Below are 18175 nucleotides of genomic sequence, written 5' to 3'. Positions count from 1 at the left end.
ACTGTAAGTGTCACAGTGATATATTCTGACATTATCAAAATCCTCGGGCTTAGGTAAAATTTTGATCTTATCACTGCTGTAGTAAAATAAAAAACACATGTACGTACTTCAGTCAAATGAGATAAAAATTTCAGTCTTGCTTTTCAGCTGGCAGTTGTCCACTTTCAGCTGCTCTGTCAGCCTATAACACAAATGGATTAAGCCAGGCATGTCCAATCTGCAAGCTCTGTACAGCACTACACAACTCCCTGTGTGGCCCACCCCCTACCCTGCACCATAATGGCTGTGTCTCCGCAACACTGAGTACCCCAGCCAGCCCCTGAGCACCAACCAACTGTGCTGTTAACCTCATCTGGGCTGAAACCTGGGCACAGGGCTCGATGCAATGTCAGCTTAAATTATGGCAAATATGTTTATGGATTTTGAGGCATTAGCTGAACACAGTTCTGTGAGCAGCAAAGAATATGCAGCTGTGCTTTCTATTTTGATAAAGGAATTTGAGAAAAGGTTTCAAGATTGCAAAAAAAGTCATTCATTTCTTTATTTGCGACTCCATTTTCAGTCAATATAAATACACTATCTGCAAATGTTCAAATTGAACGTATAAAATTGTAATAAGAAAATGGATCACATCTACCAGACTTTATAAGATCTCTCTTACCAAACAGAAATATCCCTCACTTCAGTGGCATGCCCTATTCATGTAATCACTTCTTGGAAGTACGTACATTTGTGAACAGCTGTTTTCAGGGATGAAGCATAGGAAGAGTGGAATTTCATCATAAATCTCTACTGAACACCTTGAGAACTCTCTAAGAATTGCCACTGAATCAGACTGTTGCGTTACTATCACAAAAACAAAGTAAAAAAATCCCCTTTTTTTCTATATGTTTTATGGTTTTGTTGCTCTCTTTTGCATATATTTTAATAAAACACATTAAAATAAGTTATTTTACTTTATATATATATATATAAATAAATATTATATACTTTATGAAGGCTACTCAGAAAGTAATGTCTTCTAATTTATTGTGTTGACATCAGAGGTGGATTTTGGTGGAACAGCAGTAGAGGTTAAACCTTCCCAACTGTATTTTATTACATTTTATTGCTGTGTGACAGGTGGTAGCCAAGGGGAGTCTGACAAAATGGCATCTGACATGGGTGTGAAGCGAAGCCGTGGAACTGAATTCCTCTGTGCCGAAAAAATTGCGTCCACTGACGTCCATCAATGTTTGCTGAATATATGTGGACACCAAATAGCGGACAGTAGCACAGTGATGTGGTAGGTGGTGCATTTGAGAAGTGGAAGTAGCAACAGTAGGCCACCTCTGCTGGTAGATCTTTACAAACATTGTTTTCCAATGTACTTGTGTATCAGCATGGCAGCATCAAGGAGCGATTCTTGGCTGCATTGGGTATTAAGAGCATCTCTTGCTTCTCTCCCATAATCTCTTTGGTATAGAGAAGGCCCAGACATGAGATCTACCTGTTCGTTCTTGTCTAGTTTGCATCTATATGATAGATGCATCCATCTCTCATCTACCTCTGGTTTAACCACCACTGACAGAGCAGAAAACGGGAAACTTTCCAAGATAGACCCTAGTATTGGCTGGGAAAGAGCAAGGCGCAACACTGTCTATCATAGCACTTCATACAGCACAAAAGTGTAATGCCACAAAGCCATGAGGAGACATCTACTGTCCACCTGCTCCCTCTCAGCAGCCAGAGGGCAACTGTGAACAAAGACAAACTATTTGTGCACTATAATCTGACTACAGAAAGAAAGTCTTGGCACTTTTGGTCACTTTCAGGGATGCTTCCCTGTACCACAGATCATCCTTCTGGTCTTTACATATTCCAAGTACTAGAAATATATATTCCATATAAGCGAAATAAAAAAGCACATAGATATTTGAAACTACAGATAGAAAAGGTGTCTACTTTTCTTTAAATCTGGCAAAAAAAGAGTTAATGTCTGATGAATCCTTTGTACTAGTAAGCTTTTGGATTGTGCCACTATTCCTGCCAGCCCAGGTGGAACTCTTCAGGTGCTGTTTCTGTTTATAACCAGAAATATCATTCTTTTCCTTTGTGCCAGTTACACTTAACTCTTCTACTGAAAGATCTGCAAATACATCTGGCTTCTTACAGAAAACAGGTAAATGCCAGTTTGTTTTCCAGGAAGAAATCTGAGTTGAACAGTGAAAAGAATTACAAATAGCATGAAGTGCTGGTTTGATACCAGTCAGAGACTCCTTACTAACTGCAAAAGTCTCTCGATCCCTCCTTTCAGAGCACATGGAATGGTCAGTTACTAGTTTGCAGGTAAGTTCCAGATATCTACTTCTTGCAAAAACTTTTAACTATATTTCAGTATTAAATATGCATTTTCTACCCAGAAGTCAAAGTGAAATTTTGGGCAAGGTGGCAGAAGACTATGAGCTTTAACAGGAAATTGTCTACATAATTTATCTATTTATTTCAATATCTTTATTTAAACAAAGTATTTTCGTGCAGCTGTTCCTGCTCTCATAATTTACTCAGAAACAGAGAAAGAATTATGAGTAATGAAATAGAAAACAGGTTGCTTTGTTGAAGCAGGCAGCAGAAGAGAATAAAAATGGGAAGGTACTGATAAAGATTAGCAATGTGTCTATTGCCAAGCAGTGGCAAACTAAACACAGATATAAAATATATTGAAGACACATCGATCTGTACAGAACTTAACTGGTTACCAAATCTGAATCTTGAAAACAACATACTTAAACACAAGGAGTACTCTCACTTAGCCGTGTTTGGTGACTGCCTCAAAGGCAAAGGCAGGTATTTGAGAAGTTGCTCCTTTATTCAAAACACGATGCCAGATAAAGACTTACTGAACAGTCTGAAATATTATTAGAGGTTCAGTTATGTTTCACACCCAGTGTACACTTTATCCTAGTGTCTAGAGAAAGCATCATTGAAACGAAAGAAACTGTATGGTATTTCAGGTCCTTCTTATTCAAATAGGGCACAAAGCTAATCTTTAATTAATTCTCTCTTCCTACAAAGAAAGAAGCATATCTGTGATCTACGTATACAACTTGTAAGGCAATACATTTATATAAAAACAGATGATCTGAGTAATCATAATCTTTAGCAACCACAAATATATACCACTGCTGTTAAAGCTACCTTTTTTTTTCTTTTTTCTTTTAAATTTTTTTGTCATCCAAGTGATCTAATTCATTTCAGTGAACTAAAGACATGTTCAGTTTTACCCAGTAAAAATGCTTGTTTGATGTGGGTTTAATCTTTTTGTTCTACAGTGCTCCATATTATTCAGAAACATATTATTCACAAACTCTTCTTTCTTTCAGAAGAGCTGGAGCAGCAAAAGCAATCAGGAGTGAACATTTCTGTACACCAGTCTTATATACAAAATAGATCCAAAATTTATACTAAATGCTGGAGATAAAGCCACAATACAAGCATATCTTTCAAAACCATGTGTCTCACATCAAGTGATGCCCTGGAATATTTAGAAAACTTAAACCAAAATGTATTTCAGAAAAATACAAACAGTGATGCTTGTTACAATGGCGGATGCCTAAAATCACCTCTTTGGGTTTCACTGAATGCAAAAAAGTACATTGAAACACGTTCAAGGCAGAGATAAAAGCAAAAACAATGCACAACATACTACAAATAAATAAATAAATAAACCACAATAATAAGTAAAATAACAGAAATGCCAAAAGCTTGTTTTCAAGACTAAATAATTACTTCTAACAATTTCATTGAAGTTCTCACAATAGACATAGAGTCTGTTTGAAAACATAAAATGAAGGCTGCTCAGAAGGTAATGTCTCCTATTTTATTGTGTTGGTCCACAACATTGGAGGCAGATGTTTGTAGTGTGACAGTAGAGGCTAAACTTTCCCACCAATATTCAGTTACACATTGTTGCCATGTGACAGATGGCAGCAAAGGGGAATTTGGACAAAATGATGTCTGCTATGGTAGTGCCTTTGAAACAAAGGTGTGGAACTGAATTCCTCCATGTGGAAAAATGGCACCCTCTAGTATTCACTGATGCTTGCTGATTGTTCATGGAGACCAAACAGTGGATGTAAGCACAGGGAGGTAGTTAGTGGTGAATTTCAGCATAGTGACAGTGAAAGTGGGTCACCTCTGCTGGTGCAGATTTTTACAAGCACAGTATGCTGGCTCTTGTTCCTTGCTGGCGAAAATGCATAGTTTATAGTGCTGACTACTGAAAGATGGTATTCTGTAGCTGAAAATTTGTTGAACCAGACAGTGTTACTGTGCTCTCTGTATTTGTCATAGTTTCCATAGAAATAAATAGGAGGCATTATTTTTGAGGTGTCCTAAATATATATATATTATAGCCAGTATTTTAGCTGAAGAAATAAATGCTTTGATCTTGTTATTAGATCAACAGGAATTAACCTATGCTGAGGTCCTTTACCTTTCAAGTAGCTCTATAAAGAATAAAACTACTTATATGTTGTCTCATTTCCAAAATGGGGGATCTGTTTTGCAAAACAAATGCTATCAGTGATGCTAAAGAACTGAAATGACTTTGAAGCTCTCTGTGCATCTCACAGGTCAATCCTAATCTTGAAGAAAAAAATTCCTATCTAAAACAATGTTGCTGTTCCACACATGATCTCGATGGCAGACAACTGTAGTTCCCTCAGTATCTCCACATGGTCCATTGAGTGTATACGAACATGCATATTCTAGTATTTAAAATCCGTTCTGCATGGTATGTTATGTTGCATACTGCAGTGGGAATCAGAGATCAGATTGCATCCTTTTAGAAACAATACGCATAGGAGTTTCAGGTTTCAGAGCAGGTGCTTTAAAAGTTGCCTTCCTATATACCATCTGTACTTTCTTTCTTACACTCTCACAGGCTTCTTCCAAGCAGAAAAATTATGGAATCACTCTGAATAGCAGAACTGTTGGAGCTGGAAGATCACCTATCTAGAAATAACCTATTCTAATTCACCTGTTGAAGCAGGTTCCCTACACCAGATCACATAGGAAAACGTCCCAGTAGGCTTTGAAGATCTTCAAAGAAGGAGACTCCACAATCTCTCTGGGCAGCTTGTTCCAGTGCTCTGTCACCCTCAAAGTAAAGAACCTTTTCCTCATGTTCATATGGAACTTTCTGTGTTCCAGTTTATGCCTGTTGCTCCTTGTCCTGTTGTTGAGCACCTCTTGAAAGATCTTGGGCCCATCCTCTTGACATCTGTCCTTTAGATATCAGTTAGCATTGGTAAGATTTCCATTTGGGAACTGCTGAATCACAGCCTGAACCTCTAATTGATCACCTCAGGCAAGCACTGAGTCAGCTGTGGAAGCACAGGTGAAGGAAATTCAGCTTTGTGACTGAAAAGGGTGGAGCCTGGCTGCACCTTTCCTAGATCCCATTTAAGGGCTGACTGCCACCAAGCAAGCATCTTTTTCTGGAGGTTGCTCTCTTTGGAGTTTTTCTGTGAGCTTAGGAAATGGGTGAGTGTTTTCATTTATTTCTCTTATTATCCCTTTCTTCTGTGTTAATTTTTCTAGCTATATGATCTGTAGGTACCAGGCTACTTTTTATATCTGTTGATTATGCACCATCTCAGTCTTCTTCTAATCAGTTACCTGCTACTATGAAATCTACTTGAAGCCACCCATCATAAAGTTGCTTAACTGTTTTTAATATAGTTTTTTGTCAATTAAGATTGATCCACCTGATAACTATAGCTAATGAATAAATACTTCTAGAAGTCAGTTTTTTCCTAGAATATGCATCAGTAAACTGGAATTTTAACCTGAATTTGTAGTTACTATAAATAAGTTATATGTTGCATGTTATTTTGCCAGTTCAAGCCATTGAGTGTTCTTAAATGTGTGAAAGGTTAAAGGCAGAGCTGCAATTACTTCTGTAGTATGGAGACAAGTGTAGAGGATAATCTGGGAAACTACAGGCCAGTCAGCCTCACCTCTGTTCTTGGAAAGATAATGGAACTTGCTCTGGATACCATTCCCAAACAATTAGAAGAGAAGCAAGTTTTCAGGAGTATGGGCTCAACAAGGGGAAATCATACTTGGCTAACCTGGTAGCCTTCTACAATGTTATGGCTGGCTGGATCAATGGGGGGAGAGCAGTGGATGTTGTGTACTTTGACTTCAGCGAGGCATTTGATGTTGTCTCCCATGGTATCCTTGTAATGGAGCTTAGAATGTGCAGGATTGATGAGTGGACAGTGAGATGGGTTGAGGATTACCTGACTGGATAAGTTCATGGACTCGTGATCAGAGGCATAGAGGCTGGCTGGAGTCCTGTAACTAGTGGTGTTCCCCAGGGGTCAGTACTGAGTCCAGTTCTGTTTGTCAGTGACCTGGATGATGGGATAGAGGCTACCTGCAGCAAGCTTGCTGGTTATATGAAGCTGGGTGGTGTGGCTGACATTCCAGAAGGCTGTGTTGTCATTCAGCGGGACCTGGACAGATTGAAGAGTTGGGTGGAGAGTAAGCTCATGAGGTTCAACAAAAGCAACTGTAGAGTTCTGTGCCTAAGGAAAAATAACTATGTGCATCAGTACAGGTTAATGAATTACCTATTGGTGAGGAGCTCTGCAGAGAATGACACAGTGGATAAGAAGTTAGCCACAAACTAATCATGCCCTCGTAGCCAAGAAGGCCAGTATCCTGGGTTGCATTAAAAAGAGTAAGGTGAGCACACTGAAGGAGGTGATCAGGTGATCCTTCCCCTCTACTCTGCTATGATGAGGCCAGATCTGGAATATTATGTCAGGTTCTGGGCTCTCCAGTTCCAAAAACGTAGGTATCTCCTAGAAAGAGTCCAGTGGAGGGTGACTAAGATGATAAGCAGCTTGGAGCATCTCCCATTTGAGGAAAGGGTGAGAAACCTGAGTCTGTTCAACTTAAAGAAGCCTGGGAAGGAATATGATCAATGTTTATAAATATCTAAAGTGCAGGAGGCAACTGGACAAGTCCAGACTCTTTTCAGTGGTGTGTAGTGATAAGACAAGAAGCAGTGCCTAAAAACCAGAACACAGAAAGTTCCACACAAATATACTGAAGAACTTTACAGTGAGGGTGACAGAGTACTGGAACAGGCTGTCCAGAGAGGTTGTAGGATCTCCTTTGGAGATGTTCAAGACCTGTCAGGGCACCTACCTGTGTGACCTACTGTAGGAAGCCTCCTTTAGCAGGGTGTTGAACTTAATGATCTTTAGATATCCCTTCCAATCCCTGCAATTCTGTGTTTCTGTAGGTTGTAGCCTTCTCCTGTCATAGTTATCTATTGCTAGATCCTTGCAAATAAAATTGTTCTACTTTTACAACCAAAGAAGAGTGGGAAAGTACAAATTTTCACCTCTCTATGGCAGACATAATTAAATGCTTCAGTTTATTACTCAAGAAAGAAACTACATTTGCAACAACCATGCATTAAGAAACTAAATGGATCTGTTCTTTCTGTATTGAGAGTAGCAGTGGGGATGAACTAAGTGCCAGACCTGTCTGTTCTCAAATGGCAGGAATGCATTCTTTTGGAGCTGAGGTGAAACTGAATGCTGTCCTTACCATTATTTATCATGTATTAAGGTTGTCTACATAGTTTGATATTAGGACAAACAGGAGATTACAGAAGCAAGATCTCTGAATGACTACAAGCAGCACGTGCCTATTGCCTCTCAAAAACTGCCTCCAAATAATGCAGGGCACAATAATAACTATTACAACCATATGTAGCTCATAAAATAGCTGCTTCCTTTCAGCAGCTGGCCAAACAACATCATCAGAATTGTTTGGGGGAAAAAAAACCTTCTCTTGGCTTCTTTCCCTGGCAGAATTGGTAGTGTCCTTACCACTCAAGAGGATGTCTCTTAAAATGCTGGTCCAAACTTCAGCACATCCATGAAGGAGAATGCACACTCACTAAACCAATTACACTGAAGAGATGGTTCTGCTGGTGGCAATATCAGAGGTGCTGTTGATTCTGGGATTGGCAGGAGAGTCAGATTCTCTCTGCACACCCACCATGTTTTACAAGAACTGCTGGATCCGACGCTTTCCAGGTCTTCTGATTGACCTGCAGGAATCACAGAAGAGAGGAGCCCAGGTGCTGAGGCTTTATGCAGAAGTCTCTTCCCAGCAGTGCAGCAGAACCTGCTGCCTTCAGAGGAATGGTGAGTGTTTATTATCAAGACTGTGGCATACGTAAATACAAAACAAATAGCAGACATACATAATTTAGTGCTTTCCTGTCTCAAACAAGGGCACATGGTAACTGTTATGTTCAGTCCTGTAGAAAGGCATTATTTGCTAATATGAATTTTTTGGAAGTCCATGCATCCATCCATGGATGCTGATTATGTTAGGGCTCTTTGGTAGATGAGGACATGGTTTGTGCAAAGGAGGGAACACATTATTTAGCCATATCTGAGATACAAGAGTATTTATTTTCTTTGAGAGGAAAGAATGCTCTCCTGCTGTGTGTTCACACCATATTTGATCTAATTAATCTTTTATGATCCCAGTGCAGGAATGTTATGGGAGCTAGTGGGAATGGCTTGGGGGGTTGGTGAACTTAACATAAGTCTGTTTTAGTTGGGAATTGAAAGAAGACCCAAATATATTTTACAGCAGAAATGTACTCTGGACACCTCGTTTATTTTTACTTTTGCTTGAATTATGAGTCATTCTGATAATTAGGGAGCACCTTTTGCCTTTCTTTTGAGGAATCTGAAGTCAGGAAGCAGGGGAATCTCATTCTGTGTGCCGGTGACCTGCTGGTACTCTTGGGCTCTTCAGCAATTCATGAAGTGCTATGTGGCAACTCAAAAATGCAGTGAATGCTCTTAGCAATTAAAATGTCTGGAAGAATGAAGCGAGCAGTTTAATTATCTAAATTAGCTTGCTTAAGGTACCATGGTTATAGCTACTCTTGCAAAACATGCCATGAAATACATAATATTTATTAGCTGGTTGTGGCTCTGGGCAGCCTGGTCTAGTGGTTGGTGACGCTGTGCACAGCAGAAGTGTTGAAACTAGGTGATCATTATGGTTCTTTTCAACCCAGGCCATTCTATGATTCTGGTCCAGCCATAGTATAACGTTAGAATGAGCAATGAAGCTGATACAGCAGTCACTCAACAAGCAATCCTTTTTTTTCCTAGTTTTATAAAGCGAGACTTAGAATAAAAATGAGACAGTGTCATTCTTTCTCTTAAACCCAAGTCTATACTTTCCCTGTATCACACTCCTTTTGTACACAGTAGGTATATATTTTAAGATGAATCATGTGCCTGTAGTGCCTAAATTTGACTGCAAAACACACAATACTTAAAAGGCTTTTTGATATGGGAGATCAAAGTGAGCTACCAGTTATTAAATACAAATAAAATATATACATTTTGATGAAGTTTTGAATTATGAATACAGTTTTGTTCTTGAAAATCTGGCACCAATTCACCTAACCTAATGGCCATCAGTGCTCCTGTGAGCAGTCAACTTCTGCTTTAAATAAGGTGAATAAATAATAACTATAAATGTTTTAGTAACATTTTTTCCTTTTTGGACAATAACCTTTTTGGTCATAAAACATGAGACTAGCTATATAATGAAAGTAAGTAAAGGTAATTGGAGCCTTGTTTTTATACTCTTTCACAATCACAGAATCACACAGAATCAAGGTTGGAAAAGACCTAGAAGATCATCTAGTTCAACCATTACCAATACTTCCCGGCTAAATCATATTCCTCAACACAACATCCAAACGTTTCTTGAACACTCCCATGGTCGGTGACTCCACCACCTCCCTGGGCAGTGCATTCCAATGCCTGACTACCCTTTCCAAGAAGTAATACTTCCTAATGTCCAGCCTGAATCTCCCCTGGCACAGCTTAAAACCAATCCCTCTTGTTTTATCACTGATTACACGAGAGAAGAGGCCAACCCCCAGCTCACTACAACCTCACTTCAGGAAGTTATAAAGAGCTATAAGGTCTCCCCTGAGCCTTCTCTTCTCCAGGCTGAACAAAGTCGAGTGCAGGTTTGTTGTAACCTTAACTGAAGCACAGATGTCAGATGGCATTTCATAAATATGATTTAAATCAGATTGTGATTTCCATGCAGTCCTAAAGAGACAGGTGTATCCTACTACAGATATTACCCATAAGAGTCTTAATTAAAGCTTTGAGAAATGATGATTTGTAATATAGTCTTCTTTGCTGGATTCTCAGTAATAGTGCAGTTACTAGAAGGTACTCTTACAAGATAAAAATAAATTTTGAAATAATTTAGAAACAAATAATTGCAAAGTTGGCTTGTACCTCCTCAAGATGATGCAAAGTATCTTTTAACATGTTTTTCCTGACCAAATAACTATTTTTTCGCTCACCCCAAAAATAGGTTTGTGACTTACTTTTCTTACTCAATTTTATGCAATGAAATCTAACACATATACCGAAGAGAATACTTTCTCAAAAGCCAACTTCAGAGTCTGAGTTTTGTGTAGTACCTGTAAATTATCATTCTGTTTCTAATAAGCAGTGTTCTTCTACTGCTTGAAATAGCCATAACTTTCTGTGTACTAATTCTACTTTTGTAAAAGCCTTCTCTAAGCTCAGCTGCTATTTTCATAACTGGAAACTGACGAAGCCTTGTGAGAGATAGAAGATGGTCTCAGTGAAAGAACGGTTGTTTAACATCTTAGATTTACATGCATTGTCAAGTGATGACTTTGCTGTCTATTCATTGCAGCTAAGGATCCCAGTAGTTCTTGCAAGTATTACTGTTCTTGTTTCAGCTATATGAACAACTTTGATTACTTAATGCAAGTAGGTAAAAAACATAGAACAACATTAATTCAGTAACAGCACTTCTACAGTGTTTTTTTTATATTCTACATTTTATTTCCACATGGAAAAATATTTCCTAGCTGTATATACAGTGTTATTCAATGCAGTGTTTAGAATACTAACTGAAAAAATACAATGAATATAGAAAAGATAGTAGGGGTGGGTAGAGAGCATGTTCATTCTTTTTCTCATTTGTTACAAGGTAGGGTAATTTTTTTTAGTTACACATACAATGGAAAGAGTTGCATTACTTTTCTACTGCAAGTCAGTATCATTACTTACAAATAAGACAATATTTAGAATAAATACCAAAGTAAATGGAAAATATTTTGAAACTATAAGTAGCTTTTTTAACACTTTGTGTAAAATAATGGTTTTCCTTTTACTGTCTTGACATCATTATCTTGCAACTAAAATGATTGTTAATATTACAAACAAAAACAGGGAATAAAAAACCAATAACACAATTACGTTGCAATCATTTGCTTAAAGTAATAATTCAGCCATATTATAAATGTGCTTATTTGACAATTTCTTAAAAGTCATGTAAGCATCTTATCTTAATTCATTTCATTCATAACTTTCCCATCTCAGAGTTCAAAGGAATACTACAGTGCCATCCAGAGGGACCTAGACAGGCTTGAGCAGCTGGCCCAGATGAACCTCGTGAGAGTCACAAAGCCAATGGAAGGTCTTGCACCTGAGTTGAGACAACATTCGCTATCAGTGTAAGCTGTTGAGCACAGCCCTGCCAAAAAAGACCTGGGGATGCTGATGAATTGCCCTTGCAGCTCATAAAACCAATTGTCTCCTGGGCTGCATCAAAAGAAGTGCAGCCAGCAGGTTGAAGGAGTTGATCCTGTCCCTCTGCTCTGTGCTGGTGAGGCCTCATCTGATGTACTGTATACAGATATGGAGTCCTCGGTACAGGAGAGATATGGACCTGTTGGTCCAGAGGAGGGACACAAAAATGACCCAAGGGATAGATTGACTCTCTTATAAGGAGAAGTTGAGAGAGCTGGGGTTGTTCAGCCTGGAAAGGGCTGTAAGGTGACCCGATAGCAGCCTTTCAGTATCTAAAGGTGGGCTATAAGATGGAAGGGAATAGAGTCTTCAGCATTGTCTGTTGTGGTAAGACAAGGGACAATGTTTTTAAGCACAAAGAGAGTGGATTTGGGTTAGATATAAGGAAGAAGTCTTTTACAGTGAGGGTGATGAGGCACTGGAATGGGTTGCCCAGGGATATGGTGGATGCACTGTCCCCAGAGACTTTCAAAACCAGGCTAGACCAGGCTTTCAACAACCTGATTTAGCTGTGGATGTCCCTATTCATTGCAGGGAAGTTGGGCTAAATGACTTTTAAAGGTCCCTTTCCAAGCTAAGTATTCTATGATTTTCTGAAGTACAAAGCCTTGAGAATCAAAGTCAGTATCAGGAAAATTTTCCTTCAATTTTCAAATAATTTACAGTATTTTCTGCTGTTGAATGTGTCCCTTCCCTGCCGATACTTTTTCTGTAGTCCTAAAAATTCAAGTATGGAGTCTACATTCAGGACATGTAAAATAAGGTAAAAATTATAAAACTTCACTTGACTAAACAAAAATCAACACTGATCCTACTCCAAGCACAATGATACAAAATAAATTCAACTTTTGACTTGATATTTTGACTTTGATTATAACATTTACCTTGAGTATTGAACCATATATATGAGAACGTAGCATAACATTTTCAAAAGCATTTACTTAAATTGACTTCTAACTCCCTATTTTCATGCTTTCAGCTATTTTAAACCACTAGGATTCAGGTGTTTATATAGTTTTGAAAATTGGTTCTCAGTGACACTTTCTTCAAGTAGTAAGAGAGAAGTTATACTCCGAATATAGATGATGAATTGTTTTAATTTCACAGAAATAGGAAGCCCAAAGCCGAGCAAGATAAAGCAAGGCATATATTGTAGTTAAGGATATGGCATCCTATGGTTGTTTAGTAGTCTGAGTGAAAGAAGTGTTTGCTGTCCGGTTTCAAGTAGATGGGTATCAATTGCTTAAGAGAAAACACCTCAAACTTGTACTGACAGCTTTATTTTAGCAATAATCCAGTCACTGTAATAAAGATAAAAAGGAAAGGTAAAGGAGGACTACAGGCTATAGCATGTGGTTCTACTTAGTCTGAGAATTGATTTAGAATTCATTTGGCTATTCTTTTAATCTTCTCTAGGTGTAAAATATGAATACAGTTACAAGTTATTCTACTTTTATGACTGGGTGCTTAAGAGGTTTTACTTATAATGAGAATCACAGATTTGATGTACTGTGCAACTATTCAGTATTAATATTTCTTTTAATATTAAATAATGCATATAGGTCAGTCTGAAAGTAATGCCTCCTATTTATTTCCATGGAAACTACAACAGGTACAAAGAGCGCCATCTCGATCCAGTTTATAGGAGAGAGGGGAGGTTCTTTGGTATATGCATACCTGGTGTGAGATTAAGAAATAGCAATTCAAATGTTGGTCCAACTGGTTTATTACAAATCTTAATGAGGGAGAGTGGGAGGAAGGATGATTTAGGGTGATAGTGAAGGGAAAGCAGGTAATAGAAAATATAGAATAAGGCAAGAATTGCATAAAGTGGGGATAGTTACCACCAAGATCCAGAAGCTGTCCTGTTGCAAAGATGTTCTGATGGTCCCCCCCTGCAAAAGTGCAGGGGGGAGAGCAGCAGCAGCATGGCTGGCCTTGGGCAGCAAGTAGGTAGCAGGAAGAAGCCACAGCGTAAGTCCAGGAACAGGCAGCAGCATTCAAGTAGCAGGTCCGGGAGTGTCCATCAGCAAGCAGGACTTCTGTAGTGAGTGTTCTAATGGCAGACAACACTTATCCTCATGGCTTTTGATCCCTCTTTTACTCTCCTTTTTCCCTGCCTATGTGACATACTTGGGTGCTTGGGTAAGAGTCATGTGCAGCACCCCCTGAGATGGCCATCTTCCTTGAGATAAGCCCACACAAAAGACTGCTTCCTGGCCATTCATCTGCAGCTTATCTCTCTCTCATTGCCCCTGGCCTTGTCCATCTGTGTCCCTCAGACAAAGGATTTCTCAACCCTTGATCAGGACTTGCTTGGATTTGTTTGTTTGTGTCCTTCAACAAACTCTGAGTCAATGGTATAAAAGAATCATCTCTTACGAGCACAATAATGCTATTTCATGGAGCAAATGCTCAACTGCAGAACACTGTTTTTCAGCTTAGTCACCATCACTAGCTATGCATTTTTGCCAGCAAGAACCTGCATGCCACACTTGTAAAAATCTGCACTAGTGGAGGTGACCCACTGTTTCACAGCTGCTATGACAGTGACATTGCTAGGAAAACTCTTCCTATGCAGTTGATCTTCCAACAGCCCAGATGGAATTCAGGGTATGCCAAATCTGGACTGTAAAGTGGGTATGGTAGGACACTTCAGCCAAGCCTCTTTCTATTTCTTGTGTGAGCATTTGTGGGACCCACCTGGTGCAATCTTTGTGATAATCCAACATTACCACCATCATTTCCAATGCACTGAAGCTAATATTTAGTTCCACACATGGTTCCATGGTTCTTCCTACTCAGTTCCATGTCAGACACCATTTTGTTAGACACATGGGCCAACATATTAGGAGGCATTATTTTCAGAGAGGCCCTTATAATAACATGGAAAATACAACGGTTACTGCACTGATAAATTCAGCTTTACTCTTTTTGTATTATAGTTTCCTGTAATCTAGCAGTGTTCTACCATGGAGCTACTAGTGAAAATATGAATTGCTTGCACGTGTCTTGCCCAGCACTGGAAAGTTGCATACTAAAGGCTAGAATCAATGTCGTTTTGTACAACATCACAACAGGTAATCAAACATTGTGTGCATAAAGGCTAAAAACACAGCAATGTATATATAGAGAGAAAGTTGCTAAAATACTTTCAACACATAATGATAAAAATGTGTAATACTTTTTTTCTTTAATGTACATACTTCTTGGAATACTTCCTCACTCTTTCTTTCATTCAGCATTTGAGAAAGAACTTGAAGGCTCACCCTGCTGCCAAGATTTGTTCTTTGAATATTTAATTTTATATTTAATAAATACTTTTGTTATGGAAAAGTACTATATAAGACCAGATAGAGAGAGGAGAGGCTATTGCTGCTCTGTGCCCCTAGATTCACACACTACATGGCTAAAAATGACCACGCATACAAGTATATCACATGTATACATATTCATATATATACACAGCCATCCACATAGGTAACGCAGTGAGATGCATAAAGGCAGCACCAAGAGCCTTGTCCTCCATTCCGTGCAGCCACATGGAGATCTGCTAGTGAAAATACACATATGTATATATAGTGAGAACATACAGTTTAATATGTGTGTATATATATTTTATATATATAATGTGTATAATATGTATATGTAAATATATATTTAATTCATGTACAAAGTGTATTTAAGCTCCAGTAGCTGGGCTCAGACACTCATTCTACCCAGTATCTGCCCCTGAATCCCAGTCTCCACCACTGCTGGTATCTGGATGAATCAGCCCCCCAGGAGCACAGTCAGCTGCTGGTCAGGTGGACTCTCTTCTTCTCTTGTATGCAGATGAGCTTTTATCACATAACCTAATATTGTTTATGATTTAATAGGGATTGATCCAGACCTTCTTATTTTTGAAAAACTGAAATTCAAGGGGCCAAGCACCTCACCGAAAAAATATGAAAGGCAAAATAGCACAAAGACTTCTGAGTGGGAAAGATGCCAGCATGGTAATGTTACGTCAAGTTCTCTTCTCCAAGCTCCATCTTCTACCATCAGTCACAGCGTTACAGCAAACATTTTCACCTCCAGCACAAGCCTGATGGTTGTAAAAACAAAAGGCAGCGCGTATTCCAGGGAATCAACTTCTCTGCTGGATAACTATTTGGCTAAGAGGACAAACACAACTTCAGGAAGTACTAAACTATTCACTAGCTCAGACAGAAGGACTGTACATTCAACTTTGATAGCTAAATCTGCAGAGGTGTTATCCCGCATACCCACTCCTCCCCGTCTGAACAGCAGCAAACAACACTTAAATGAAACCAAAGGCTATAGTGGCAGGAATTATACTTCAGATAACGAAGCTCCTGCTTGGGAATCTGCAGCTCTGGGTGTCTGGCTGATTCCTGTTGTTCTCTGCTCTTATCTCATTTTCCTTTGCTTTTGTACTGTGGCTCCTGGAGCAGCGTGCTGCAGAAGTAGAAAAGGTCACTACCAACCCATACAGAGAGGAAGAACAATGTCTAGGCAAATAAAATACACTACTGTCCAAGGTAGCTTGTAAAATACAGTCACCACCCTTGTGATACAAACAGCCTTTTTAAAATGAACCATATTTTCTGGCCTAATTCTTTTACAGAACAATGAATAAGTTTCAGAATCATTCTGAATATTAAACATATTTCCACGGTCTCTTTGGGTAAGAACTGCACACAGACAGGTCTCACTGCATGTTCAAATCTGTTTGAGCATTTTCTGGTACATAGTCTGACTCAACATAACACCTAAATAAAACAGTACACTAAGTATAATTTAAGACAGCAGATTCAACACAAGCTTTATATGACCTCTGCCCGGCCTTTGAACAGCCTTAGAGAATATAAAATGCAATCAGTATAACTGATTTAACTTTTATAATATCAAATTGATTGTAGTAATTACTTAATTGTTGTTGTAGTTGTTTCCATTAAAGCTGTATTCATTTTTTCCTGTTAAATTCTAGATTGTTTTTTTTTTACTACATACCCCTAATACTGGAACAAAACAATTTAACCAGTGCTGTTTACTTCCTCAAAGAAAAATACCCATTAAAAAGTAAGTCCGCAAAGCTACTGAATTCTGTTAACTCAAACATCTGATCATCCAATTATTAATACTTTGCTTTCACTTCAGTCTACTGACAATTACTTGGAATGTTTTTGAAGCCCTCCTGGACTAGTGCCATTACCTCCTGGTTCCATTAGACTTTTCCTGGTTTTTAAACTTAATTGCTGTGTGATGCAATGACAGAACCAACTCTATGTTAGGTTAAGGGAAGCACAAATGCAACCACGAACTGTTCATGAATTGCAATTACGACTGATTTGTACTGCCCACCTTGACCTGCTTTATTGTGCCCACACATATTTATCATTTACACCATTTGCTTTTTTTTTTTTTTTTTAATAAAATGGATATTTAATGTATGTTGCACAGAAATATACAAAAGGTTTTGAAAGCTATAGAAGTTAGTGTTATAATTAAAAACAAACTTTGTTTCTGTATCCTGTATATTCCCTTCATAAAACTGCTACTCCTGAAGATAAATCAAACAACTACATCAACAAGATGTTTCCTTGACTTACCTTGCTCAGGAAGTTTGCTTAGCAAAGCAAATATTTTCAGCAGTAATCAGGATTGTTCTTTCTCTTTCAAATTTGTTGATGTCTTAGAGTTTCTCGCTTTCTTCACTAGCTGTAAAAAATATCTATTTCCTAGATGAGTGTAACTGTTACTAAAGGAAACAAACAACATTAAAATTGATTGTCATATGTCTATGTAGAGAATTATGTTAAAAATAATATTTACATAAAGCTTAATAATTATAGTGATGGAATTAGAAAGTCCCATGTATATCTAATTACAGTTGAGCAGCTTGGTTTGAGAGGAAAAGGCCACCCTAAGATTATATTCTAGTGCACACTGAGTAGCATCACAGCTTCAGAAGCTGAAGTTTATAACAAGTTTTTGTTCTTGACAGAACATATTTACTAACTTACATGTCACAAGAGAGACTGACACAGGATAAGAAGCTTGTCTGGTGGCTTGTCTTTCATGTCACTCTCCTCACTTCTGAAATGTACCACCCACCACCCACCACCCCACAGTACTGAGATCCACTGTTTGGTCTCCATATGTTCAGAAAGCATCAGTGAATTGCAATGGGTGCCATTTTTTTTCACATGGAGGAATTAAATTCCACACTTTTTTCAAATCTAAGCAGCAGATTACATTTCGTGTCACTTTTAAATGGCAAAAGCATGACAGAACACAGACAATAAACCTCAAGAAAACATAATGACAACAAACATTTTACTTCACGATTCCTAACACAGTTTACTAAAGACGTCTTATGCTAGTGCTTACAGCAGTTTCTAAGATGCAAAAAATCAGTCAGAATCCTGACAAAGCAAGTTCTTTTTCAGTTTGAACAAACACTAAATTTCAGCTTC

General features: G+C 38.4%; 1 protein-coding gene across 1 annotated transcript; it reads left to right on the top strand.

Moving 5' to 3' along the window:
• Positions 1-5143: 5143 nt before the first annotated feature.
• Positions 5144-16415, top strand: MANSC4 (MANSC domain containing 4). Its single transcript, XM_015871108.2, has 4 exons — positions 5144-5526; positions 7878-8216; positions 14639-14773; positions 15572-16415. Exons 2-4 carry the CDS (start codon positions 7988-7990, stop codon positions 16246-16248), a joined length of 1041 nt encoding a protein of 346 aa, XP_015726594.1. The 5' UTR covers positions 5144-5526; positions 7878-7987; the 3' UTR covers positions 16249-16415.
• The last annotated feature ends 1760 nt before the right edge of the window (positions 16416-18175 follow it).

Source organism: Coturnix japonica, chromosome 1 (genome assembly GCF_001577835.2).
Source record: "Coturnix japonica isolate 7356 chromosome 1, Coturnix japonica 2.1, whole genome shotgun sequence".
Taxonomy (NCBI): Eukaryota; Metazoa; Chordata; class Aves; order Galliformes; family Phasianidae; genus Coturnix; species Coturnix japonica.
This window is presented reverse-complemented; position numbering and strand designations above follow the sequence as displayed.